At 34.3% G+C, this 27,942-nt stretch overlaps 5 protein-coding genes across 6 annotated transcripts; 2 read left to right on the top strand and 3 right to left on the bottom strand.

Moving 5' to 3' along the window:
* The first annotated feature begins 37 nt into the window (after window positions 1-37).
* LOC111788491 (uncharacterized protein At1g66480-like) lies at window positions 38-1,951 on the top strand. The gene is made up of 2 exons (XM_087120961.1): window positions 38-576; window positions 1,644-1,951. Exons 1-2 carry the CDS (start codon window positions 46-48, stop codon window positions 1,668-1,670), a joined length of 558 nt encoding a protein of 185 aa, XP_086977087.1. The 5' UTR covers window positions 38-45; the 3' UTR covers window positions 1,671-1,951.
* An 853-nt stretch (window positions 1,952-2,804) lies between these two features.
* Window positions 2,805-3,411, bottom strand: LOC147793736 (uncharacterized). Its single transcript, XM_087121730.1, has one exon. The coding sequence runs from the start codon at window positions 3,337-3,339 to the stop codon at window positions 2,902-2,904; it is 438 nt and encodes a 145-aa protein (XP_086977856.1). The 5' UTR covers window positions 3,340-3,411; the 3' UTR covers window positions 2,805-2,901.
* Window positions 3,412-7,450: 4,039 nt separating this feature from the next.
* On the bottom strand, window positions 7,451-20,081 carry DEG7 (DegP protease 7). Its single transcript, XM_023667892.2, has 24 exons — window positions 19,578-20,081; window positions 19,072-19,142; window positions 18,456-18,590; window positions 17,959-18,017; window positions 17,407-17,443; window positions 16,695-16,820; window positions 16,502-16,591; window positions 16,171-16,236; window positions 16,017-16,073; window positions 15,705-15,770; window positions 15,136-15,243; window positions 14,735-14,815; window positions 14,350-14,399; window positions 13,162-13,327; window positions 12,190-12,708; window positions 11,757-11,939; window positions 11,549-11,654; window positions 10,856-11,026; window positions 10,696-10,775; window positions 10,398-10,625; window positions 9,372-9,587; window positions 9,064-9,221; window positions 8,836-8,947; window positions 7,451-7,884 (listed from the first exon to the last, which is right to left on the bottom strand). The coding sequence occupies exons 1-24, from the start codon at window positions 19,864-19,866 to the stop codon at window positions 7,693-7,695; spliced, it is 3,366 nt and encodes a 1,121-aa protein (XP_023523660.1). The 5' UTR covers window positions 19,867-20,081; the 3' UTR covers window positions 7,451-7,692.
* Window positions 20,082-20,603: 522 nt separating this feature from the next.
* On the bottom strand, window positions 20,604-24,845 carry LOC111787837 (putative aquaporin NIP-type). 2 transcript variants are annotated; one of them, XM_087121127.1, is made up of 6 exons: window positions 24,719-24,845; window positions 23,586-23,847; window positions 22,724-22,945; window positions 22,390-22,587; window positions 21,708-21,769; window positions 20,604-21,274 (listed from the first exon to the last, which is right to left on the bottom strand). In XM_087121127.1, exons 2-6 carry the CDS (start codon window positions 23,700-23,702, stop codon window positions 21,064-21,066), a joined length of 810 nt encoding a protein of 269 aa, XP_086977253.1. In that variant the 5' UTR covers window positions 23,703-23,847; window positions 24,719-24,845; the 3' UTR covers window positions 20,604-21,063. The 2 variants fall into 2 exon arrangements, with proteins under 2 accessions (XP_086977253.1, XP_086977252.1); XM_087121126.1 differs by having other exon boundaries at window positions 23,586-23,886; window positions 24,719-24,841.
* Window positions 24,846-24,982: 137 nt separating this feature from the next.
* LOC111787836 (polcalcin Nic t 2-like) lies at window positions 24,983-25,390 on the top strand. Its single transcript, XM_023667896.2, has one exon. It carries the CDS (start codon window positions 24,983-24,985, stop codon window positions 25,232-25,234), a length of 252 nt encoding a protein of 83 aa, XP_023523664.1. The 3' UTR covers window positions 25,235-25,390.
* The last annotated feature ends 2,552 nt before the right edge of the window (window positions 25,391-27,942 follow it).

Raw genomic sequence — 27,942 nt, 5'->3', positions numbered from 1 at the left:
GAGTTAATACTCCAAACATAGCAGCTTTCAAAGATGGGAAATGCTATGGGAAGAGGATCAAGAAGAAGCAAGAGAACAGCAAAAGTGATGAAAATCAATGGCGAAACCTTCAAGATAAGAACACCAACCACAGCCTTCCAAGTCACCACCCACCATCCAAATCACCTCCTCTATGACTCCCAATCCATCACCCAACTCGGCCTCCGAGCCAAGCCTTTGGACCCTCACCACCAGCTCAAACCTAAGACCCTCTACTTCCTCCTCCACCTGCCCCCTCTCCCCGGTAGCCATCGCCCCTTGTCGCGTGTGCGCTCCGACCTTTGCTCGTCTGCCTCCGACCGCCTCGAGTGTCTTATGCTCTCTCGTCGATCGCTCTCCGACCTCCAATCCTTTCGGTTGGATCCCGATGGGATGTCGACTGCCTCTCGCCCTACTGGACCCGTGCAGATCAAGCTTCGAGTGCCGAGGGAGGAATTTGAGAGGCTGATGAAGGAAAGTAAGAGCAAGGTAGAGGCAGTGGAGAGGATTGTCGACTTGTGGAAAACGGGTGGCATGGGTAGTGGTCAAGCGCGTGAGGTGCGTTTTCTAGCCGTTCTCGATGATAAAATTCTAATAGCTTTTTGAATTTGCATATACAAACAAATTGGGTTGGGTTTAAGAAATCTTTTAAACTAACTCTAGTTAGGTTGATGACTCGAACAACTCTGAGTTCACAAATTAATCCACCGTACATGTTAGATAATCTGGGTTGGTCAACCGGTAAATATTTTGAGCTAGTTAGGTTGATGACCCAAACCAACTGTAATATTTCAACTCCAAAATTGAACCCGAAACCTTTATGATAGGTAATCTAGATTGATCATATTCTCCAATCATTTAAACACCCCTAAAGATTCATATTCTTTCCGCTTATTCTCTACTCTTCCAAATAAATTTTTTCCATTAAAAAAAATAATAATACACTTTATCAAGGAAAAGAAAAAAAAAAGTTTGAGTTGTAATTTTATTATTATTATTATTATTTTTTTTTTTTTTGGTATTTTAAAGTACTTTTTATATCTTAATTAAATTTCAAGACAATAGTTAATTTATTTTTTTTAGATTACATTAATTTAAAAATAATTTATAAAGCATGCGTATATATTTATATATAAAAGATTAAAGTAAATAAAAAATAATTTAAATAAATAAATAAATAAAAAAAAAGAGTGGGGGTGGGTATGAGTTTATATTTGACTTACAAAATAAATATATATTTATTGACTTTGATTATAAAATAATAAAAAACTTAATAAAAGGGTTTTAGTAAATAATAAATATAATTGAAAAAAAAAGTCAAAAGTAAATAAAGAACACAAAAATCTATAGTGCTTAGTTGGGGACACATCTTTTATAATTTAAAATATTTATTATTATTATTATTATTATTATTATTTCGGGAAATGAATAGGGAAAATGTTGACGAGGCAATAATATATTATTTTTTTTAAGACAATATAGTATGGAGAGCTTAAGTTCCACTTGATATATATATGTATATATATGAATAAATAGCATTTGTAAATTTATTTTTAAAAAATAAAATAATTAATCCTTTTGAAATATAAATTAATAATTGTTTCTTAAACCCTAAATATTTGCAGAAAAGAGTGAGCTTCGTGAAACAATGAAGAGGATGGTTCTGCACAATGGCAATGCATTGACCTTTCATTTTGGCTCTCTCTCTCTCTCTAATGTATAGAATGAGTTCGTGTATTCTCGTTCTAGGAATTGATCAATATGAATAGAATACGATTGATTTGATCTCAGTTTACGGCTGATAATTATTTGAGAAGCTTGTAATTATTAATTTGGACGGGCTATAGTTCATTAGTACAGTGTATTTCTAATAACTGAGTCATTGTGTTCGGGTGTGAGGACCCTTTGTCCCATGAACAGTTCAATGTACTTATTAGACCCTGAAATGTTGAGCACGACGTACTTCTCTCGAGATTTAAAATCGAACTTCTCTTCAAAAAGATAGAAATAATTCCGGTGAGGTCGATGTAAATTCAATTAATCAAATTTAAATATTATAATTAAATAGTTAGGAGTTTCAAAAATTAATTATTTTAACCCATAATTTTTCCAACTTCTTACCTGCACTCATTTATACACATCTTAGGCCTTAATCAAATGTCCACATTATCCCTGTTACTCCATTTATTTCATGCCTTATTAAAAGGCTATTGTAGACAATTTATTCTTTAAAATGGAGTACTATTAAAAAGTTAAAAAAACGACGAAATAATGGCTCGAGAGAAAAAAATATTTGAACGTTTTTTTTAATAAATAAATGTCTCAAATTCGAACCATGTATCTAAATTCAAACGATTTCTTCGACGTTATAAGTAGAAATTATTTAATATGACCAATCTTATATAATATTAATATTAAAATTTATTAAAAAAAAAGCAACATAAATTTAATATTTTTTTATAATTTAATTTCTAAACTCAATTTAAATTTATTTGGTTAAAAACTTCTCTTCAAATTTGCTAATACTTCTCCAAACTTTTTTTATAATCACTTTATTATAATTTTTTTAAATAAATTTATAAACCTAATTTTATTTTATTTTATATGGAATGGATTTTTTTTTCTAATATATATTTAAAGAAAAAAAAAATCAAAGACCGATCAAAAGTTTAGAAACCATGTAATTTTCCAAGACTTAGAAAAAAAAAAAAAAAAAAAAAAAAGCCAGTTGATCGAAATAACAAAAATCATTGCAGAAAATGAAGAAACTTAAGCTTTCATCAATGGAAACGAACAAAAATCAGTGCGAGAGAATAAGAAGAAGAAGAAGAAGATACAGTAAATTCACAATCACGATAAAGTTAATTAAACCGCGAAATCCTTTTATCCAACGGATTTAAACTCCCTCTTCGAATCACACAACAAATTACCATCAGAATCATAATCAATTTTGCCTGAAAATTCAAGCGGACGACACCGTTCGCCTCTGATAATCGTCTTCCTCCAAACCTCATCATCATAATCATCTCCACTCAAATCAAAACCTCCTCCTCCTCCTCCTCCTTCATCTTCATCCGCCGCCTCGACTTTCCGCCACGAAATCATCTTCGCGATGGAAATCGCTCGAGAACTGATGTTACTGTTAACCTTCGCCACAAAGTTCCTCGGCTGCAATAGGTTCGGTTTCTTCGATTTTCTCGAGGAAGTGCAGAGAAAAATCACGAGCGCGAAGATAGAGAGCACTGCGAAAGCGATGAGCGATGCTGAGGAAAATGGAAGATGATAAGAGTGATTCGAAAAGCTTGGGAACGGCTTGGCCATGGCGGACGGCAAAAACAGAGGAAAATGAGGGTTTGTTGAGTGAAGCGAATTGAGGGCAGGGCTTCTTATGCTCCTCTGAACCTATCCCACCGATTCGGTCGGCCCAAGCCGCATTTCATCCACTTTTTTATTTATTTATTTTGACTTTAATTTAATTTAAGTATATTTTAATTATATCATGACGAAGAAAATAAAAAATTTAAATCATATTAGTAATTAGAAAGTATAATTTCTATTTATTAATTTAAAAATATTTTATACATATTCATCGACATCCACATCCACATTATGCACGCGAGAATGGGATAAATCACACCAAATTTTTTTCAGAGGATTGAATAAACGATCGAACTAATACTTACGCCACTGATCAGCCAAAAATGGGCCCGATAACAATTTGACAACTACAACACTTCGAGCAATATATATTATCTTCAAATTTTATTCTCGATTTTATAGACATTATGGTGAAATTACAAATTTACCCTTCTATTTAAATTTTAATTTTATTAATTTCCTACCATTTACCAGCTATTTAAAAAAAATTATTAAATATGAGGTGAATTAGTTTATGAAAGCAATTTGAAACATTATTTGAAGAAGAGGTGTATCTATGGCAAGCCTAGACTTTATAATTTTGTCCAATCATGCAATTTATTTTTGTCACATGCGTTACATTATTACTATATTTGAGATGTGTATAAGTTAACCAAATTAATTGCAAAAACTACATAAAACAATAATTTAATATTGACGGTTACAATTAAATATGACACACGTTCCTTAAAACATAGCGTCTATTGCACATTATAGCTTATTTGTTTGCCATTATGTTCTCGACCTTAAACTTATATTAAAATTAATTAGCATTTAATTGATTGATTAACCTATTATATCATCATTTGATTATTAATATAGTTAATAAAGATTATATATATTCATAATTCAAAGTCGTAAATAAAACATCTTGAAAAAATATTTTAATTTTAATATTTGATAAAATTAAAATTATGACTTTAATAAGTTTTTATAACTTTTTGCATTATAAAAAATAATGATTATAGTGTAATAAAAACAAAACTAGAATGATAGGATGAATTGAGTGGAATTGAAGGCAGTGGAGTACGTGGCGAATGGTAAATGGAGGTGATGTAAAGTAGGCTGTCACCATAGTTTACCAGTTAAAAGTTGACTTTGACTATTTGACTTGGGTCAGTCAATTTGGCTGTTTGTAAAGTTTCATGCGACTTCAGACTTTTCACATTAAAAATATATATTTTCTTTTATATATATATCGATATTTTTTACTTTAATGAATTTTAAAATATATAGATTTGTGATTTTTTGGACATTGTATTTTTTAGAAAATAAATAGATAAACTAAAAAACACATAATTAACAATATTAACGATAATAACAGCTTAAATTAATAATTTAAATTTTAAAGAATAACAGAAACATTTAAATTTTTTAAAGTAAAATATTAAAACCAACTGACGGTATAGTTTTTGGTGGTTTACTAATTAAAATTTTATGTATATCTTAATTAGTTGGACTGTTGATGAATAATTTTTTTAATTAAAAAATTAAAAGAAAAAATGTCGTTATATATATTTTTACTTTAATTGCAATATCAAATATTTATTTAAAACATTTAATAAACTTCAAAATTTTAAATTTGTCGATCGCGTATGGTTGATATGTCATTAATGGTGTAATACGTATCTAATATTTTTAAGATGTTATGAGGGTCGTGTGATCATATATTCTATAACTATTTTTAAGGGATTTTCTAATAACGTTGTAATTATTTTGGTCTCGAGTTGTTTATAGTGTTTTCATAATCCTTTTTCGAGTTTTGAACTAATAATAACATGTGGGTCTACAGAAATTAAATGATTATGGGTAACACCAAATTTGAGTATGTCTGTATGTTTTTATTTTATTTTATATTCTATTATTAGAGTAGCAAGTTGTAATAATAATGGTTATAAATGAACAATAAATTAAAATACTTAGTTTGGAAAAAAAAAATTATAGGTTAAATTAATAAATTCATCCATTTTAAACTTTAATTTTTTTTTTAATAATATCTTTAAACTTTAAAAGAGTTTCAAAAATATCATGATAATTAGTTTTAAATGGAAGTCGTTAGTATCTATTTAAAAAATATCTTTAAATTTTTAATAATATTTAAGAAAAATATCACTTTTAAAAAATTTCCTTTAATACCCTTTTAATTTTTTTTTAAAAAATTCGAAAATATATTTACAGTTTCTGTATTTTATAGACATTAACAAATTTTACTTCTATTAAAAAAGTTATCAAAAAAATTATTACCATCCATTTTTAACCCAATTTTTTAAATTTTGAGAGTATTTTTAAAATAAAATATTAATTATTCCAATTCAAAAAAAAAAAATTTAAAAAGTTTAAGGGCTTAAAACTTTTTAAAAAATTCAAAGTATTTTGTTAGACAAAATAATAATAAAAAAAAAAGATATTTTTATTAATTTAGCAAAAAAATATATTATATAAACTAAAAACTCCAACCATAATTTTTTTTCCTCAAATCTATTATTATAGTAGCCAGTTGTAACAATAATATAGATTGTTATAAATGAGCAATAAATTAAAATAGTAAACATAAAAAAGAAAATGAATTAATTTAAAAAAAAAAAAAAAAAAAAAAAAAAAAAAAAAAAAAACAAGAAAGTCAAAAAAAACACCACATGCTCACATTTAGTGTGGTCTTGTCCCATAGAATTTAAGAACATAGGAACAGGATGAGTCTACTTGGGAATTTCATTATAATTAAATATTGGTATTATATTAAACTAACCAATTAATTAGTGAAAAGCAAACGACGTGGCTACCGATCCTACCGTTCAAGCATACATTGATCAATAATTTGTGGGTGTCTATGAATTGGGCTCGTCTTAAACCAACCAAAAATATATTGGGCCATACCTTAGGCCCATTTTGAGCGTATATTGGGCCATACCTTAGGCCCATTACTTTAAAATGATTTATTTTAAATTAGAATTTTTTTTTATAAATGGATTAAATAATAAAAATAAAATGAAATAAAAATGTTATTATAACAGCCCAGTCGACCGCTAGCCGATATTGTCCTCTTTAAATTTTTAAAACACGTCTACTAGAGAGAAGTTTTTACACTTTTATAAAAAATGTTTCGCTTTCGTGTCGGACGGACGTGAGATAATTTTTCATAAATAAAGAAATTTGAAGGGAAAAATAATTAGGTGGGGGATGAGCCCACCACATTTACAACACCCACATGCAATTCACTATCCAAACCCTTTCAATAATTCTCATTATATTTTTCTAATATATTTTTTAAAATATTTAATAATAAATTATCACAAATTCAATGTGTCCTAATTTTTCTCGTATTTTTTTAAAATTCAAAGAATAAATAAATAAATAAATAAAATAAAAAGGTGCAAAAAGACAAAATTGTCCTTCCCGTTCCCACTATTTGCAAGTACAGCCCAACGCTCACATTCTTCATTAAATCTCCTCTCTCTGCAAACACAATCCTCATTGGTTTCAGAGAGCTTTATACACCTGAAAATGGCGCCTTCCGCCGCCATTTTTCTCTCTCTTTTCCTTTCCTTCATACAAACCTCTCCGCCGATATCGGCCAGTCCGCTCGATCCCGACGCGGAGATAAATTGTGGCTCAACCACCCCTTGTTCCAACCCATCTGTTAGGCAATTGCAGCCATCGCCACCGCTACCACCACCACCGTTGCCGCCTCCGAGGTTTATTTACACGACGGGCGTTCCCAGTGACCTATACCAGAATGATGAAAAGAACCGTTGGTATTACTTCTCCGGCGCGGTCGGGAAGCCGCCAGCCATGGCGGCGCTGGTGGTGGTGGGCCTTGCCTGTGGAGCTTTGGATCTCATGGTGTTTGGTAAGTGGTAAAGGATGAATAGAAATATAGAGTAACTTAATGTATTAAGTTTTGGTATATATATATATATATATATATATATATTTGTTTTGTGATGTTATTTTAATTAATTTTCGAAAAACATTTTAAAAAGGGCAAAATGGTCAGATCCTATTAATACAAGAAATATAAAGAGTACAATCACTTTATTTTCATTTTTTGGCTGACTATAATAATTAATGATTATTCCAATATACAAAAAAAAAAAAAAAAAAAGACTTTAGTCATAAATATGAAATCCCCAAACATTAAGCTATTTACTTCAATATGAACTGGTGTGGCAATTTGATTAAAAATGTTGTCAAATTTCTCAACTGATTTCAAAATTGTGAGGAAGCTGTAATGGTAACCCTTGTTCGAGTCAATTGACTTCAATCTCCAATCACCGATGGGTTACTCGAGTCCAATGCTTTAATTGTCACACGACGCCACATTGCAGTGTCGGGATCGAACCTTAACTCCCATGTAGGCCAATAATGTAAATTTTGCTTCAGTGTTAGAACACGAGGCTTCCCGTTGAGGTGGACGGTCCTCACACGGACGAATTGCTCATGTTCTAGTTCCTGATCAACATAGAAAAGAATCACTGATAAGCTTCTTGATCAAAATGTGAAGAAATTGTACAAAAATGATAGCCTTACTCGTAAAAAAAATTACAATACAAAAAGGAAGGAGTTTAGTTCGAGGGTGGTTCGATGGATTGAAACTTAATCCGATGGTTGCAAGTGATGAAATTCTTGATTGCCTCAAGAGTCCCACTTTGTTTGAATTCAATATAACTCTCCAACCGCATCGGTTGGAGAGGGGAATGAAGCATTCCTAATAAGGGTGTAAAAACCTCTCTCTAACATACGCATTTTAAAATCCGTAAGGCTGGCGACAATATGTAGCGGGCCAAAGCAGACATGGAGAAGAGAACAAAACATTTCTTATAAAGGTGTGGGAACCTCTCCCTAACAAACGCGTTTTATAAACCATGAGGCTGGCGGCGATACGTAATGGCCAAAACAGACATGAAGAGGGGAACGAAACACTCCTTATAAGGGCGTGGAAACCTCTCCCTAACAGATGCGTTTTAAAAACCGTGAGGCTAGGGGCGATACGTAACGAGCCAAAAGCGGACAATATCTACTAATAGTGGGCTTGGACTGTTACATGCAACCTCCCCTCTCTTGAGGGCTCACACTCAAGCCTAAACCACCAAACCATGTCTATCTTCATCCTTCTAGCAAGATGAATAGAGTGAAAAAAGATAGCTAAATGGTATTGTTGAGCTTATTGCCATTTTGCCACCCAACAAATTAAGTCGATACCGATGCAACGTGTCACCGCTATGCTCTATCTAACAGGTGCTCAAAGAATATTCTATGTCCAACAATGATTGCAATGATTGGGAAGGGGCTGTGGCAGTCATTATCCATTGGATTCATTGGTATTTTTCAGTCAATTAATAGAATGAACTAAAGATAAACTAACCCCAGAGACCAAAATGAATTCAAACGAAGAAATCATACCTTAGTGACATTAACAAAAGTCTCTAAATCAGGAGTTAGCTTCCCATTTACTTCAACTATCCATTGAAGAGCATAAAGACCATATCTATGAACTGGACTCCCATGACACCACCTGGAAAAGAGACGAGGCCACACACGGAGCAAATATGCTTTTAAAATAATCACGACAATCAATATATAAAAGCTGACTCGGGTATTACGACCTAATTTGGAATCAGTACACCGTACCTTGCTACATACACACCATGACCTTCTTCAGGAAGAAATCCGAGAGCACGCACTGCGGGATGAGGATCTTGAACAATGCAACCGCACCAATTTATTACACGGGTTGTGCCATTCCCATCTCGTACATCCGTCCCAACAAGTAGATCAATTTCGTGCCCCTGAAATGCCATGGTAACCATATAAAATTTAGTAATATCTGTTCAAGCATAATATCATAAACGCTATTGGTCTCGACACTATTTCTCTTTCCCCACCCGACTCGGACGACCAGTTTATAAGAAACAGTGAAGGCATATCTTTTGGCTCACCTGCCGGAAAATAGTCATGTCAAGTTTTCCATCAGTGCTATTAATTCTGTCTAGTTCTTGGCAAGCATTTTCTATGTCATAGAAGCATGTTATTGGCTGTTTATTTATCGCCAAGACCATATCTCCTTGCTCTAGTAGATTTTCAGCCTTTGATCCAGCTAAACAACCTTTAACTCGTAAAACCTGCCGCCTGATTGGATCTTTCTTAACAAGAGCCTTGAATGAAGGTTAAGGAACAGTGAGATAGCAAACAAATCGCGATAATATAAACAATATTATCTATTGATAACAAATGCCAAAAGTAACCACCGAGCACTCGAGTTGTATAACATAATTCAGATTTCAGATCGAGAAAAATGGAGTATAGAGGGAGTTCATCACCACATTCAAAGTACATTGTGAGATCTCACATTGGTTGGAGAGGAGAACGAAATGCCCTTTATAAGGGTGTGGAAACCTTTCCCTAGCATATGCGTTTTAAAAACCTTGAAGGGAAGCCCGAAAGAGAAAGCCCAAAGAGGACAATATCTGCTAGCAATGGGCTTAGGCTGTTACAAATGGTATCAGAGCCAAACACTAAGTGACGTGCCAGCGAGGAGATTGAGCCCCAAAGGGGGGTGGACACGAGGCGGTGTGCCAGCAAGGACACTAAGCCCCGAAGAGGGTGGATTGGGGGTCCCACATTGATTGGAGAAGGGAACGAATGCCATGAGATCCCACATTAGTTGGGAAGGAGAACCAAACACTCTTTATAAGGGTGTGGAAACCTCTCCCTAGCAGACACGTTTTAAAAACCTTGAGGGGAAAGCCCAAAGAGGACAATATTGGTTAGCAGTAGGCTTGGGCCATTACATACATAATCCTGATTATTGTTGGAAGTACGATCTTTACGTTTAAGGATGGATATAAAGATATTAATTCATTGTAAATAAAAAATATGTCCCTAACTAAGTTCACTTGGAAAGATGTACATCCAGCATAATCACCATGCTTAGAAAGTTAAACTTGACCATACTAGAAGAATACCTGCACCCATTCATCGCTAAGTCCGAAACTTCTGGCCTTTGAGAGCAGAGTTGGATAAAGTTCAACTTCCAAAATTCTAACCAAGGGCATTGGCCTTTTCACTCCATTTATTAGAAGAGGAGGTCCATTTGCCCCAGAAAGAATTTTGTCAAGGACTTGGCTGATGGTGTATATAGGAATACCTCTTACAAACTGATGATCTTCTGACGAGCTGCAACCGAACTTGAGCTGCATACGTGATCCAAGGTGTAAGCCACGTTCAACGACAAAGTTTGGTTTAGAGGAGAAACTTACTAACCTGAGTAGAAAAACTTCCCCAAATAGCTTGGACCCTCCCATGCTCATCTGTGAGCACTCCCGAAAAAGTACTACCAAAATCTGACATAAAATTATAATCATAAGACATCTTGATGTTATAATTGATGGTTTACTACTTACGTCGTAAAAGCTTCATTTACCAGTGTCGAGCTCAATTACTTCCATATTAGTAGCTCTGTATCGCGGAGAATCAGCAGAGCCAATATTTAATGCAGCACAAGGATTGGTTACAATTGATTTTCTGGAAGTTGCTTGCAGACTTCTACTTAATCCAACGAGATAGACTGAATCACCACGCCGTAATGCAGGCTCTGTTCAGGAAGAGTAAAGAGTTTCTTACTTGGTAAAAATAAAATTAAACAAAAGACAAACTATTGTAAAACACAGTCAATGAACAGAATGGAAATGGAGCTTTTTCATCTGACGCAGAATGTCCAGGCCACCTATTCGTTTTTTGTTCCTTTACTTATCGTTCAAGATATCTATGCCGACTGTTTACGGTTGGTGTTGGGTTACGTCTTACAATGTTCATGATCTCCTAGAATCCATCTCCAAAGAAGCTCTTGTGGCTGACTAACGACATGATTTTATGGACGCGTTGGCGTGAGAGAAATGGAAGGATTTCCAAAGATACAGTCTCACTTTTGATAGTTTTATGGATTTGGTTGTCTTTAATGCAAGTTATTGGTGTAAATCTAAAAACCCTTTTAACAATAATAATCTTCCATTTTTAAGTTCTAACAGGGGATCTTTCATGTAGTTCACCTTTTGGTGTGTTTACACACAAAAAAACTTCGTGATAACATTAGGTAGTCAAAGAAAGAAAACAATACCGGGAAGTAATTTTGCAGCCTGAACTGCCGAGGCACCAACAGATCCAAGAGAAGAGGGGTCATATGCAACAAGAGCATAGTTATGAACAGGATGCAAGAAGACCACCTGCAAGAAAATAAGTGAAAATGGAGAGCTATTTTGAAGTACGGTAAAAGAATCACAGTTCGTGATTGTTGGCATAATTGACATAGACTACAAAATATTTACCTCCCCTGGAATCTCTATCGGAAAGGCGGCAAAAGATAGCATGATATCACAAGATGATATCGCAACGGTATTCTTGTCCACGGCAACAAGTCCCATGCTGTGAGAGTGGTATATTATAACACCTGTCCCAAAAAAATGTTGTGAATGAACACCATCAAGCATACATGATGGTGGCACATGAACCTGCAGGGTGATGAAAAAATCATTTTGTTTTAAGACAACGAATGTTTATTTAACCGAACACGATATACAATGAACGAAGGAAAACCTAAATGGAGAAAGTAAAAAAAAAAACGAGGGTCATAAGATGAATGCTTCATCATTACATACAAGTATTGCAATATTACCTACCTTTGGTGATGCATTGCATCTCTCGTACATCATTTCATTTCACCAAAAATTTCTTTATTCAGAAAAAGCATTGCAATATTACCTCAAACATCACAAGAGTGGGCTCTATAATATGTTCAGGAAATGAAGCATTAGCTGCAACAGCTGCCACTGTTCCCCCTTGATAGTCGCGTAAAACTGCAGTTTGCGTAGCTGTTGCATCTTCCAAGATGGTCTCTTGAGTTTCGAGAAAAGAACTGTCAGCAATGTTTCCATCAGTCAATCGATCATCTTCCACTCTTCGTTTCTTAGTTCCAGCATCAGATCTATCTTGAGAACGTGCCTCCTCTGACACGTGTTCAAAATTGGTTTCCATACTAACTACGCCATCAATTATTTCAGGGTTGTTCACTTGATGCACATGTCTTATATGAGAAGAATCATCATTGAGTAAAACTGATTGGTTCATATAACCTTCTCCCACATTAGTCATTGGAGAAGACTGCAAATGAACGTGAGGTTGAATAGCCGGCTTGGCTATCCACAAACCAGTACTATCATCACGAACATATATTTGAGGAGGGGCGTACCATTCATGATTATCGACGGTGACTAGGACAGACTGCGGGTATCAAAAGAGGAAATAACAAATTGATCAGAATTCCAGAAGGAGAACAGTATGCATTAATGCATAAGAAAAGAATCAAAGGTTCTTTAAATATAAACTTGACAATGCAAAGGTGAACTTAAAATAAGAGAATTCATCTATGAAGAAGCAGCAACAACAAAGAGGACCTTATAATTTTACATAGAAATTGGAACAATGAGGCTTTTTAGTTATTCATCTTTGATTATTTTTCCTATACAAGAAGCTGGGCTTTCAATACAAGAACATACAAACATGACAATGAACTAAAAGAAAGACTTCAACACAAAAAGATGAGGCCTAAGTAATAACTACAAGAAAATTCATGTGTATGCCCATTTTCCTTTTTTGTTTGACTGGCTTGCTAGACTCTTGTGTATTCACTCATTTCTATCTTAATGAAAGATGCTCCATCTTATAATTACCTACCTTTCTTCGATGACGATCTGTATAGCTTATATATTCCAATGGAACTCGAGTACCCCTTGACAATTTGGATAACACTGAGACTAGATCCCCAATTCTTAAAATTTCTTCACCAGCAAACTTCTTAATGATAGCATGACGAGGAACTCCTGCTCTAAACAGCATATACCTGCAATGTAGAAGGTATGCAAACCTCTTAAATAAAGAAATATTTCAAATGGAAGGTCAAGTTCTTCCAGATCAAACCTGTGTGATTTACGGAATAATGAAAGGGAATAAAACGAGGGAAATAAGTATGTTGAAGAAAGAGAACAGAGTTCTAAGAGCATACAGAAAAATAAGTTCTAAGAACATAAAAAAACATTCACAAGAAGTACTCTAGTCCCTTCCTAAAAGCTTGTGATTTCAGAACGATCATATGAAGCAAACAGCCTAAGCACTAAACTGTTTTGTTTGAGAAGTCAAGAAATGAAAATTGACTCCACAAAAAAGAGTCTAATGCTCAAAAGTACAAAAACTAGAAATAAAGGATGAAATTATCTCAGGTGTAGACACGACTCAAAAGTAAATTTTCTTCCTTCGTTACAGCTACTGGCTCCATTTCCATGACTCTTTGGAGAACCACATAACTTGGAAGAAAATCCTTCAACAGCTCCCAAAAAACAAGCCAATCTTTTTTGGAGAACCTCACCGGAAAATTAAGTAACTTTCTCCCTCCAGAAAGTGACCAAACACAGCACCTAAAGTACCACCCAGAAGGAAACCTTTGTTTTCAACAGTCGAATTGTACCATTACAATCTCTGATATGCTTGAGGAAGTGCATAGGTACAGGAAGATGCAAAAGGTCAACAAGGATCTTTCTAACCACCGCAAATAGGCTAAGGAAAGGGGGGTTGATGATTTGCTCTTCATATTTTCAACAAAAAAATATATGTCCTCTTCTATCCAAATGCAAAAGTCAATAGAATTGACACTACAACTCCTTATTTCCATCACTCACAGGAAAATAAGATGAAAAATAAAGGAAAGCCAAATGAATGAACTTATCTTAATACCCAAATTTGAACTTGATGATTGAAAGAAACGTGGTATGGTCATATGACTAGGATAAATTACTACCAACTCTAGCTATGAGAAAGCACTCAACTAAAAATAACATAACAACCAATATAAGATCACAACAGACGTACCCTGGTTCTGTAACATAGACAAGACCACATTTAAAACGGAAGTTTCTGGCCTGCATTGATGAAAAGCTAAACGAAGTTATTGTGCTATTCAAGAGGCAGAATCATTAAAAGCTATATACCAAGGGAAAAAGTAGAGATAACCAGTTAATAATGGTAAAGAGAACCTATAAAGCAAGCTAAGCATGGCTTTGGTTCAAGAAACAGTCGACACAAGCCTAAATAAGCTAAACAATGAACTTTTGAAGCAAACATGAGCTTGAATATACTGGCCATGCAAGTATACAATGCTTTAAATAGAAATAGTCGAGGAGAACGATGGAGTGCCAACATTAGATATGTGAATAGACACTTTTTGTATCATACACAAACTGCAGTATCCACTCACCTGCTGGTATGAAAGGGGATGTATCACTGCACCGCTTACTTCTAAAAAGTAATCAGGAGTTATGGAATGTAGATCTTGTACCTGAAGTTTACATCATAAGCAGATCAAGCTCAATAGCACATTGAATAAAAAACAAAGTGGAAATATTTTAGTAACGTTATCCGATAAAACATGAACGGATGAAAATATAAAAGTGACAAGTAAATTGTCATGCAAGAAAATCAGCTCATTTGATTTTTCATCACATTGGAGACTCCTTATTTCATAAAACAAATGAATGACCATAAGTGCTGCTACACCATTGATAGAGCCTGTTCGGAATTATTATCAGGAATCGCCTTTTTAAATGTTCGGGTAAATTCTTTAAGAGAAAATAAACAAAGATAAAGAAAACGCCTCACCACTAGGTGTACTGTAAAAGATGTGCCACCCCTTTCAACTTGCAAATCAATTGTTTGTTTCACACTGTCATCGAGTAGAGTCTCCATTTTCAGGAACTGAGTAATTACCTGTACCATTTTTTAACAAAAGAAATTTTCATTGTAAAAAAATAATTTACATGGCAGATTGAACAAGGAATCTAGTCAACCAAAAACCGAAACCAATTTTAATATTTTGATAAGAAACTATTGTATTAAGGAAGAAACTCTATAGATACAAAACAAGCACAGACACAAAAGATGATTATTAGTCAAAGTCAAACCCAAGTCCAACCTTGGGACATAACACTAATATTCTTGACCAAACAGTCCATCAGTAAAACTCTTTAGTGCCCAAATGCGCCTGCTCTCAAATCGTAAAAGGGTCCTTGTTACTTATTTCTCAACAAAAAAAATAAAGACGAGGTTATCGATGTCTTTGTCAATAGACAAGGAAGGAGAAATGAACGTAAGGAGTCGGACTTCCACAGTAAAAGGCATAGATCAAAGGAATAAATAATTGAAGTCTTCGAATTAAAGATTCTTCTTACTTCTCCATTCACGCAAACAAGCACATCACCTGGCTCCAAAAGTTTATGGGCAGGGCCACCTGGCACCTGCAACAATGTCAAAATAAATGGTAGGTTAATATAAAGCCTAATTTTTTTTTCGAAAACAACTATTGAGCAACGAATAGATACATGAGGGAAACAAGAAAAAAAATTTTCATTGGTTAAGGAAAAGAAACATGATGAGCGTATGATTCTAATGGGGGAAAATAAAATACCCCAATTAATACAAATATCATTGTAATATAAGTCAAATCGTAACTTGAAATTGAAAGACAAAATAAATATTATTACCACAGAGTCTACAACTAGCATTCCAGTTTCACTGGGTGGAGAAGCCAGGCGGACCATCTAAACAAGGTAGTCATACAAACAAGAAAAGCTTTAGTTCATTTCGAAAAGAAAAAAAAAATCTGGAAAGAACGAGAGGCTTGAGCACGAATTAAACCTGCTCTGTTTCACTTTGGAGGCCAAGCCGACGTATCTCATCAAATCCTTTGTGGAGAAAGGTCGCCTACATCCAGAAAAAAGGCAAAATGAGAATTTGTGAACAACATGTGAGAGTAATACTTCTCACATGCACAGCAGTAATTAATAAAATACAGTCACACCAGAATCCCTTGAGAGTCAGAGCAGGGTTTTTTTATATAGGAACAACTAAACCACTAGTATCTTGAATGAGGAAAGTGAAAAAAACCTTCCAAGCAAACTTAAAGCGGCCAGCAGAGGGAAGGAAAACTTTGAACTTGAATTTTATAAGGATTGTTTCGATAACAAACCTGAAGCGTACCACGGGGAATGGAAACTGCTTCCCATTTATTGTCATAAGAATCCCTGCCCTTCTGAAGAAATGTCAATGCCCTAACAACCTGCATTAGTAACAAAATTTCAATATAAACGTAGTCGTAAGGAAATGGATCCAAACCTGAAAAGCTGCACACCATCTGAGCCACCAATTTATAAAGGACATACTCTTTCCAAAGGTAAGAAAAATGCTGATGCACTTGAGGACTTGCTTCCAGCATTCAATGCCACTGCCCTGCCTTGCCAATCAATTACTGGGGAACCACTAGATCCACCTTTAGTTCCAGATGCAGCCTGAAATAAAATGCAACTCAGGAGATTAAACAAAGCATGAATCATTTTACAACTTAAAACAAATAAGTAGGCATCCAAAGAAATATAGACATGTACATAGGATATAGGCACAAAACTAATATGACGATACAAGACTGCTTAAGGAATAAGACACGTCAATGGCTGAAGTAGCAAAAGAAAGAAACTTTTTTTAAAAATGCATGTGTTACGAAATCAAACTTTTTTCATTTCAAGTTCCAAGCCTTTTTAAATGGTCAAATAACTTCCCTTTGTTTGTATCTTTTATTCTTCGTTTCTGTTCTATTGTTGGAAGTTCTTTCGAACTCTCTTCATATCTTTTCAGTTTATGAACTAATTTTTTTATTTTAGGATGGGGAGTATGAAACTTGGAGGATTATTACCCAAAATCTACAAGAGGAAGAAATTATTTTGACAGCTTAAGTAGGTTAGGATCAGCCCTACCCTATGCCTAATCCCCCACCCATTCTTCGTTTTTTTTTTTTTCATGTCGTAAATTTAATTCTCATCAGTTATAGCAAAAGACAGAAGAAAGAAACATTGACACACGAAAAGTTAAATCACTCACTTGCATGTAGAATGTGTTGAAATCATTATATCCATCTCTGCAACAAACGTAAAAATAATCGTTATGCTACAAAAACGAAACAAAAAATATTTAATTGGCCTGACAAACAGCAGGCCAGGTCGCAGACAAGTAACAGAAAAACTATAACAAAGTATGAAGTCATGATGATTACTTGTTCCATTACTACATCTAACTTTGTTGCATTAATAATAATCTAAACAAAATGGGGAAAAAAAAGTAGGAAAAAGAATAAAACTCACTGTGAACAAACGCAAAAAGAAAACAAGAGTAAGGAAAAAATAAATAAAACAAAACTCACGTAGTTGTGTTGTTGTCAAAAATAAAATCAAATGTATGTTGAATGTATGTTTATTTTTTATTTTCTATAAACAACTTGAAAATAGAAGTATTTTATCTACTGCAAATTCTTTAATATAAAATGCTAAATAGGAATGCATAATACCTAGACCATAACTCAATGTTCATTTGAAGTAAAAATAATAACCTGAAAAAATAATTTATGAAAAAGACAAGGAAACATGCATAACCTACTTCTTATAGTGAGGAGCCTCCCGATCCAGTCGAGCAAGGGTACCAGCTAAGATAGAAACCTGTAAAATCATTAAATAAGAGTTCATGTATGTGTAGGAATGCAGTTAAGCTAAAAGTGTTCATGTATGTGTCAGAAAATACTCAACACGTTTCTAGCCCCATTGGAGTTTGAATCTACAAATTGATTTTTGGGCTTGGTAGGAATGCAGGGGATGCTAACTTGAGTGAAGTAATCTAACAAGTCCACTGTCTCAAAATATATATATTGCCTTTCTATTTGGCATTTAAGCTAAAAGTCCTACAAAGTCTCATACTAAAAAATAATGGATGAAACTTTTTTTGCAATATATGCCAGTACTTCAACATAGTTCATCATTTAGCAATAGGAAAAATAATGCAAGGACTGGACTAAACAATTTTTTTTTTCTTTTCTTTTCTATTCTCCTTTTTTTTCCTTTTTCCTTTTAAGAAACAAGGATAAATCAATGATATTGTACCTTCTCGCCACTATCATTACCAACAACTCTGATTTCGAGTCCAACACTAGCAGCCTCTGGAGCCAGGGGAATCTCGTCGTAGTTAAGAAATTGTATTGCCCCAGGATCATAACGAAAGAAGCCAAAATCATGGACCTAATAAAGATGATAGTAACGTGCAAAATATTAGTGGTCACTCCTATCTCATCATAAATAAATAAAAAACTTTAAGAAAAACAAAGCTATAAAACTGCAAAACAGAAAGTTAAACAATATGTTAAATAATTGTTTTTTTTTTTACTCAATGACAGAATAAAATGTTCATAACCCATGCTTTTTTTTTGCTACGAAGAACAGACACTTTGGGCTTTCCCTTTCAGGCTTTCCCTCAAGGCTTTTAAAACGTGTCTGCTAGGGGAAGGTTTCCACACCCTTATAAGTGGTGTTTTGTTCTCCTCCCCAACCAATGTGGGACATCACAATTCTTAACAAATGTCTGAACTTCCAGCCAAAATCAAAGCATTTTTTTCACAAGTCCGTCGTAATGGCTTCAGTATTAAACCAATTGGTTGGCTATACGCCATTTATATGAAGGATAGTAGCAAGTATTTTTAAATCAAGAAACAGATAGACTGACCGGATCTCTGTATATAGGTCGTACAGGAACTTCTTCCCTGTTCACAAACATAGCCTCTGCTACTACGGGTCCTAAAAACAAAAAATACAAGAAGAAATTTTAAAATAGAAGGCCAAATCTGTAAGATTCATACAATTATAAGTGACACAGAACAATAACAGATTCATACAATGTATACTTCTGCTACTAGATGGACAACAATTAGTAAACCCAAGAGAAAAGGGCATCCCTGATGGCTGATTCTTGCTTTGAAATTTAAACACACCGCATTGTGCAGCATTTATCTTGATTCAGATACCCAAATTTATAGGGGGCAGCAATTATCCATACAATGTAAAACAATCACGCCCATCAAACAGTTGATAGACTTCATTTACCTTCTGATACCGATTATATGTAAAACCGAGCTTATTTCAGATGCTCAACAATGTCTAGAAAGCAGAATTGAACTTCTACTCCATATTCAGCAAGAAAATGAAATATCTGAAATCAAGGTAAAAAAATACCTGGCTTAACAACATGTCGATTGGTGAGGATAATCCCACGGCGCTTATCGACCACAAAGCCAGTGGCATAGCTCGCACCAGCGGATTCAGTGTCGAAGGCCCGACAAGCCGTGGTGCGCAACACGACCACTGCAGGAACAACCTTGCTGAGGGCTTTCCGCCAGTCATCAGCTGTGGCCAAATTCTCGCGGAAAGGCGGGTCGATCTCCATGCAGAGCTCGTCCTTGGTGGTTGAGTCAATCCCAATTGCCGCCGATTCCGACCCCAAGCTTTCTGAAGCATCGGCCATTGAAATAAATTACTGTAAACGACTATGAATACTGCGAGGAATTGAGAAACGAGGGTGAAAATGGGAAGATAGAGAATTTAGGGTTTGATCTGAAATGGGTTTTAGAGAGGATTGAAGATGAGTCAAAATTCAGTCCATTATTTCGCCTCAACGATTAAGGATTGTCTATTGGGAAGAACCAAGAACTCTGTGCTGGTTGGTCATTGCTTCAAGATCTTCAACTTTTTTATTTATTTATTTATTTTTATTTTATTTTTTGGTATACAGAAATGAATAATAGAAAACTAAAATTTCGGAAAAAGACAAATGGGAGCTGACGTGGCAATGCTTGACAAGCTGGAATTACGTGGCAAAACAGCACTTCTATTCCTTTCTTTTTTGATTTAGGTGTGATTAATGGACGGGGGATGTACTAAGAAAATGTTGGCCCCTAGCCATTTTTAGCCCTTTTGTGTAGGAACCGCTTATCTTCTCTTCCACGGATACTAAACTACGAAATTTTAAACATATTTTTATAGTTTGAAATATTTCATTTTAACCCTCGAACTTAGAAATTGTTTCAAAAATTTTTTAGAAAGACTTTATTAATGTAAATTGCGTGAAATTCATTAGGTCATTGTGTTGCGATAAACATGCAAAGGCCAAACTTTCGAAGATTGTAGGATGACTTCAAAAAAGTTACGGACTAGTCTTACCTAATATTGGAATTGGGAAACTAAAATAGGGTGGTTTCATGATATCCAAATATCGACAATTTTACAATGTTCATGATCCACGTATATTGTTATATATACAAGATGTATGCACGTGAACAAACTAGCTACATCACGAGCAAAGTTGAATAATTTTTAGCCCCATGTGCACGAAAACAACAAAAATCCAACTGGTTCGAGATTCAATTTCCAAACAAAACCTCTATATCACCCTACTCGCAATGAATCCATTTCAACAACTAAAGGAAAAAGGAAAAAACAAAGCACTATTTGATCAAATAAATAATGCTTTTGCTAAAACGAATTTTCTAAATGAATGAATGATGAATTGATCGGTTGACACACTAAATACACAAATGAATGACCATTGTGCAAGAGTGAAGTTGTTTTACCGAGAGAAAAAATGCGAAGCTGTGCTCGAGACTCCCGAGCTTGGTGGCTTCTGTAGTTAAAAGATAAGATGATGATGATGAAGAGGCGGCCATTATGATTTTTGGCAGCGATTGAGGAATGAGCTGTTTTTGGTGATCTCCGACAACGGCTTGTCTGTGAATCTCATCAGGTTGTAAGTAAATGCTCCGGCAATAGCTCCGATCAACGGCCCAACCATGTAAACCCATAATCCTTTGAACTGTCCCTTCACTATCGCAGGTCCAATGGTCCTAGCTGGATTCATGGAAGCTCCTGAAATCGGCCTATGTTTTGTTTTCAGAAATAATCACCAAAAAAAAAAAAAAAAAAAAAAAAAAAAAAAAAAGTGTGTGAGACAACTTTTTAAATGGTATAGAAAATTTTGCAAGGATTGGGTTAAGAATCCCTGCAATGAATTCGTGGGAATTCAATCTCTTGGAGAAGCATTTCCCATTTAAATTCATTTCCTTTAAACATCTTAATAGAAATAAAATAATATATCATACCAAATTCTCTAAATCATGAACAATTATGTGTGTCTATATATATATAACTAAAATAGGAGAAAAAAACAAATGGATATTCTCGATATTTAGTGTTCATGGAACACCATCGTTTAGAGTAAAAAATGGATATTCTTGATATTTAGTACTTTTGAAATTTTTAAAATTTTTAGTGTTGGAATTATATCAACAGTAAAATGAAGTTTAGAGTTACCCAGCCACGAAGACATTCAACAGAACAGTCATTCCAACAACAATTCCCGCCAATTCTCCAACCTGTTAAAGAAAATATAGATGAATACAGTGCTTATTTTTACAATATTATCAACCCATCAACCTCAATAATCTAAAATAAATTAGAATTTTTTTAAAAAAAATTCTGTTGAACAAAAGTTCTCAAACTACTTAAAAAAAAAAGTTTAAAATGTAAAATTAAGGATATTTTAAAATGTATCCTGCCCATAAAAACATTTTTTTAATAAAGTTTTTTTTTTACAAACAAAATAATTAATAATCAATCAAATCCATAATGAACAATTTTGAAACAAAAGAAGTATTTAAAACCCCCAAAAAAGGTATTTATGGCCATTTAATAATCGCCTTATTTTTAGTTTTTATATTCTTAGAAAGAAAAAAAAAAAAAAAAAGAAAAAAAAAAAAGAAAGATTGAAAGAAGGAACCTTGGATCCACACTCTATTTTTCCTTTTTTCAATGGGTTTCCAAAATCCCAGCCAAAATTTCAAAAAGAAAAAAGTATTTAAAAAGTTATAACTACAGATCTTAATTTGTTCTATTAACCTACAAATCTTAATTTGTTCTATTAAGCTACAAATCTTAATTTGTTCTATTAAGCTACAAATCTTAATTTGTTCTATTAAGCTTTTGGATGACTTACAGCTCTGTGATCAGTGGAGACACCAGAGACGACTAACAGCAAGAGGAAGGTGATGATGATTTCAAGGACGAAAGATTGGACATCGGATCCTGCCGGCACTGTCCCAAAGAAGGCTTCCGGGGTCACTTCAAACAATAGGTCCAGTGTGGTGCTTGCAAGAAGGGACCCTGCTACTTGAGCTCCTATGTATATCGGAACCTGAAATATGTAATCAAAGAAAATATAATTCGGCTATAATATTCATAATTGCGTTTCGTGCCAAAAATAAATTGTCTATTTGGAGTTGAAATTTCTTTAAGTTTATCATGAGATGATGGTAACAGAAGAGAGAGACCTGACAAAAGGGGAAGCGACGAAAAATGGCGAATGTGATGGTAACAGAAGGGTTGAAGTGCGCTCCAGAGATGTGTCCCAACGAATACACCATAACCATCACAATCAATCCCCAAACCACGCAGATTCCCGGGAACGTCACTGATCCGTAAATTTTGTTCACCACCACCGCTCCACATCCGGTGAAGATCACGAAGTACGTTCCAATCACCTCCGCAATAACCTGCCACAAATTTTTCCGAGAAACAAACACATTTCATACACTTGATTGATCAGATCCATGTACCGCATTTTCCGGAAAAACAAACAGGTTTTACTGCAAAACAAACAATTTTTATACAATTTATTGATTCATGTGCCGCATTTGGGGAGAAACTAACGAGTTTTATACAGTCGATTGATTTGCGAGCCAGATTTTTCAGAGAAATAAACAAGTTCCTAACAGTCGATTAGTTCATTTGGCAGAATTTGCAGAGAACCAAACAATAAACTTAAAAGTTGATTGATTCAAGTGCCAGATTTCGCGGAGAAACTAACAATAAACTTAAAAGTTGATTGATTCAAGTGCCAGATTTTGCAGAGAAACTAACACATTTTATACAGTCGATTGATGCATGTACCAGATTTTCCAAAGAATCAAACAAGCTTCATACTCTCGATAACCTAATATCTGCATTTCGATAGGAACCAACACAGTTATCGTAGTCGATTCATCCATATGCCAGATTTTCCGGAGAATAAAACAAGTTATCACACACGAGAGATAACGTGCAGCACTTTCCAGATAAACAAACACGTTGTATCAAACAATCAATTGATTGGCGCGCAGAAGAGAGAAATAACAGAGGCAGTTGAAGCGGTACCTTTTGGATGATAGCAACCCAAGACGATGGACGGAGACGCGCGACGCAGGTTCCGAGAGTGCCTTCCTCGAGCTTTGAAATTTCTTCCTCTTGGATTCCGTCGGTCTTCGTCGCCATTGATTCTCAGATGCCGATAGAAGAAACAACGCTTTCGATCGGAACGATATCACGAATTTTCACTATGAGCTCTCCGATCAGTTTCCCTTTCTGTACTTCCTTCTTTTCAGGAAGGCCTTGTTCGTTATGGTTTCACTAGACAAAACTACGAGCTTTCTCACAATTCCTTGCGACTTATTTGACTCTATTTATATAATTTATAATATATTATATTATACGAATTTACTTAATAAAAAAAAATAAATAAAACCGTTATTGCATAAATACATTAATCTTTATAAATTCCTTAATTAACGAGATTAATATTTCAAAAAATAATCGTATCACAGACTCTTATATAATAGAGCTCAACTTTTGACTTACATGAGCGATAATAAACAGATTATTACGATACAATTATAATAATTACAAACAAAGAGAGAATAATCAACTTATTTATGATGATTATATCTGTCGACCCGATTATATATCTATAGCAATTGTTATCCGTAAGGTTCATGAAAATCGATCGAGCTTAGTTCATTAATTTTATAACATTAAAATTTATAATTCACAGGTCCGTGAAAACTTCATATTAATTTGTATTAACACTAAAAAAATAATTTAACTGAAAAGATCGAATTAATATTTAATATAGAAAAATATATTTAATAGGAAGTTTTTAAATTAATATTCCATAAAAAATGTAATTATTGTTTTCAACAAATTAAATATTAAAATAATAATACATAAAATTTATATTCAACGTAGGTGGAATATTTCATTTAAATATTTTTTTAATAGACGTGTTTTAAAACTGTGAAGCTAACATCGGCCAAAACTATATTTATTATAAAATGTATAATATATTAATTAAAATTTATTTTTCTTATTTTTTTAAGATGTAAAATATCGGGTAGGAGAGCAAATCGTGTTGGACTACGCGTATTTTACGTCAGTTGAATTATGTATTAAAATTTAATAATCTAGTAAATAAAAAAAGAGTCGAAAAAAGAAAAAAAAAAAAGTTGAAATACCTGCGATGGGAGAAACTGTAGGGATCAAGAACATGTCACTTGGGCAATTAGAAAGCTATGCCCTAACTTGAGCAAGAATCGGTTGGGCGCAACGATTTCGAAGAACAAGGAGACGGCAACAAGTGGTTCGGATCCCAATAATTTAGGGAAATTTGGGGATTATTAAAGGCGGAAGAAAAATGGAAGAGGAGGAGAAGAGATTTGGCCTAATCGAGATTATTCCAAAACCTAATCCAATCAAATCAAATCAACGCTCCAGAAGAAATGGCAGACAATGGCGTAGACTCAGCCGAGTGCGAGAGGATCTTCAAGCGATTCGATGCGAACGGCGACGGGCAGATCTCGGCGACGGAGCTCGGCGACGCATTGAACGGAATCGGAGTGAGCTCTGAAGATGCGAAGAGGATGATGGACGCCATTGATAAAGATGGCGATGGCTTCATTTCGTTCCAAGAATTCTTCGAGTTTGCCAAGGATAATCGCGCTTTGATGAAGGATTTTGCCAAAGCCTTTTAGAATTCTTTTTTTTTTTTTTTTTTTTTTTTCTTTTTTCTTTTTCTTTTTTTCTTTTATGGCTACAATGAAGAATTAATATCACATAAAATCATACTAAATATGTTTTTATTTATTTCTCTTTATTATGAAAAAATAAAAAAATTATTTTACTTTTAAGACCCGAACATCTAATTTTACGCTGGCTCTAATATTCAAGGAGATGCGATCACAGAAAGTATCTTACATAAATACGAGAATTTCAAGACTCGAGTCTCCTGTCTTATTCAATTTCTTCATCGTCTTTATTTACTTTTACCATGTTTAGTTATCGATATAAACATGTGTCTCTTTATTTATTTTTTTATTTACTTTTACCATGTTTAGTTATCGATATAAACATGTGTCTCTTTATTTATTTTTTATTTACTTTTACCGTGTTTAGTTATCGATATAAATATGTGTCTCTTTGTTTATTTTTTTATTTACTTTTACCATGTTTAGTTATCGATATAAACATGTGTCTCTTTATTTATTTTTTTACCTGTTCAATTATAAAAGTTAAATATTTTAATACAATTCCACACCCAATCATAATGCAAATGGGAAATATGGTAAGCAAATAAATATCATTAGGAGTGGAACTTGGGAGAGATTTCATATTTTATTTCAATTACATTCTATATCTCACTTATAAAAACTCTCTAATTTTTAAGAACATTTAAGAAATATTTTTGCTCGGGTGTTTTCTCATATTTAAGAGCTTCCACATTAGTTGGAGAGGAGAACGACCCATAACACGTTGTAAGGAGACTAATGATTATATATAATGGGTTAAAACGGCCAACGGCTATACGTAACGGACTAAAACAGATAATAATCTCCCTCAGGCGTGGAAACCTCTCTCTGTTAACGGTGGATTTGAACAGTTACAAATGGTATCACAATCAGTCGTAGGTGGACTTGAACAGTTACAAATGGTATCACAACCAGTCGTAGCGAGTACGAGGCTCAATCACCAGATTGGTTGGAGAGGAAAACGAAGCATTCTTAGTGTGGATTGAGCGTGGAATCAACAAACAAATTAAGTTATTTTACACAACTTGCATATCTACAAAAGATAAGAACTCTATAAACTTGAGTTAAAATACATTCAGTGGGGAAAAGAAAAAAAAAAAAAAAGTGTTCATAGTGGCCTGCCACAAGAGTGTTCAAAAAACAATAAAAAGTACAAATCATTCCTAAAATAGTCACTCAAATTCACTATAAAACACTAAGTTCTATGGCTTCTTCAAGAACCAAGTGGGGGATTTTGTTGAAATGTTCCCCGAGTATATCAGCAGCATTCAGCTCGTGGAAGGCGAAAATTTCGCTCCTGACAGCGTTATGCAGTTCAAATATAGCCTCGGTAAGAGACTAGCCTCGGTAAGAGACTATCTACCTTATTTAAAAGTTGGGGATTATTAGGAGTGAGTCCCACATTAGTTAATTTAGTGTTTAGTGGAAGATCATGGGTTTATAAGTGAGGAATACTATCTCCGTTGGCAGGAGACCTTTTGGGGAAGCCCAAAGCAAAGCCGTGAGAGCATATGCTCAAAGTGAATAATATCATAACATTGTGGAGAGTCGTGATCCCTAACATGGCATCAGAGCCTTGCCCTAAACTTAACCACAAAAAATTGTGAGACTCGAAGGTGTAGTCAAAAGTGACTAAAGTGTCGAACAAAAGGTGCACTTTGTTCGAGGGCTCTAGAGAAAAGAGTCAAGCCTCGATTAAGGGGAGGCTATTTGAGATCTCCATAAGCCTCAGGGGAGGTTTATAGTGTACTTTGTTCGAGGGGAGGATTGTTGAGGATTATTGGGAGTGAGTCCCACATTGATTAATTTAGTGGAAGATCATGGGTTTATAAGTGAGGAATACTATCTCCATTGGCACGAGGCCCCGTGGACAATATCATAACATTGTGGAGAGTCATGATTTCTAACATCGGGTTTCTTTTCCTTCAATATGTACGAACGAACAAACAGGAGGTCAATGATAATGTGGCAGCACCAGAAGACTACATGGAACAGATTGTCAAGGTTTCAGAAGGCGTTGATGCTTACTTATCCAAGAACTAATACCCTAAAACAATCAACTGAGCTAAAATCTTGGCTTGTTCTTAAATAAGAAATTATGCATCACATATTAAAATCGACTCTCATGAGCGGTATCATTAGTTCGTTCTTGAAAAAGACGTCTTTCTTCTTCCTATCTTATCCGAATATCGGGACAAAAAATTATATTTTTACAACACGGTTGATTGCTTCGAGATAAACTTCAAAGAATATCACGACGTTGTACCACATATCCCGTCATGATACGTAAACAGAGACATAGAAATAGTGACTTGATCCGACGTTGTACCACATATCCCGTCATGATACGTAAACAGAGACATAGAAATAGTGACTTGATCCAAAACTAAATTTGTATGGTTGCAACGACATGTATAGAGGGTCAGGGCATATTTACGATAGCTAACAAAGGTGCGTTGTGACATGATTCGAAAGTGGATTTGTCAAACAGTGAGATTTGGGTTATAGGCTCAAGCTACTTGATTTCTTAAGTCGGGTTAGACTCGTTGAATGAGTAGCTAGCTTCAAATCTATAACGGTACGCTTGGATTCAATCAAAAGTTACAATTCCACACGCACTTGTCCTACATTGGTTGGAAACCTTCTCCCAGTAG

The sequence above is a fragment of the Cucurbita pepo genome, chromosome 2, assembly GCF_057944985.1.
Source record: "Cucurbita pepo subsp. pepo isolate OVF chromosome 2, ASM5794498v1, whole genome shotgun sequence".
Lineage (NCBI taxonomy): Eukaryota > Viridiplantae > Streptophyta > Magnoliopsida > Cucurbitales > Cucurbitaceae > Cucurbita > Cucurbita pepo.
The sequence above is the reverse complement of the archived record's forward strand: the minus strand, read 5'-3'. Positions and strand labels throughout refer to the sequence as shown.

What these genes read in the sequence shown, in the direction of transcription:
- LOC111788491 (XM_087120961.1), top strand. Translation starts at nt 46, where the DNA reads ATGGGAAGAGGATCAAGAAGAAGCAAGAGAACAGCAAAAGTGATGAAA. An exon ending in GTAGTGGTCAAGCGCGTGAG is followed by an intron (nt 577 to 1,643) that starts GTGCGTTTTCTA and finishes AAATATTTGCAG; the next exon opens with AAAAGAGTGAGCTTCGTGAA.
- LOC147793736 (XM_087121730.1), bottom strand. Translation starts at nt 3,339, where the DNA reads ATGGCCAAGCCGTTCCCAAGCTTTTCGAATCACTCTTATCATCTTCCA.
- DEG7 (XM_023667892.2), bottom strand. Translation starts at nt 19,866, where the DNA reads ATGGCCGATGCTTCAGAAAGCTTGGGGTCGGAATCGGCGGCAATTGGG. An exon ending in CTTTTACAGTACACCTAGTG is followed by an intron (nt 14,816 to 15,135) that starts GTGAGGCGTTTT and finishes TGTAAACTTCAG; the next exon opens with GTACAAGATCTACATTCCAT. An exon ending in CCACTCTTGTGATGTTTGAG is followed by an intron (nt 11,940 to 12,189) that starts GTAATATTGCAA and finishes ATCACCCTGCAG; the next exon opens with GTTCATGTGCCACCATCATG.
- LOC111787837 (XM_087121127.1), bottom strand. Translation starts at nt 23,702, where the DNA reads ATGGCGACGAAGACCGACGGAATCCAAGAGGAAGAAATTTCAAAGCTC. An exon ending in GGGTTGCTATCATCCAAAAG is followed by an intron (nt 22,946 to 23,585) that starts GTACCGCTTCAA and finishes AATTTGTGGCAG; the next exon opens with GTTATTGCGGAGGTGATTGG. An exon ending in GTCGCTTCCCCTTTTGTCAG is followed by an intron (nt 22,588 to 22,723) that starts GTCTCTCTCTTC and finishes TACATATTTCAG; the next exon opens with GTTCCGATATACATAGGAGC.
- LOC111787836 (XM_023667896.2), top strand. Translation starts at nt 24,983, where the DNA reads ATGGCAGACAATGGCGTAGACTCAGCCGAGTGCGAGAGGATCTTCAAG.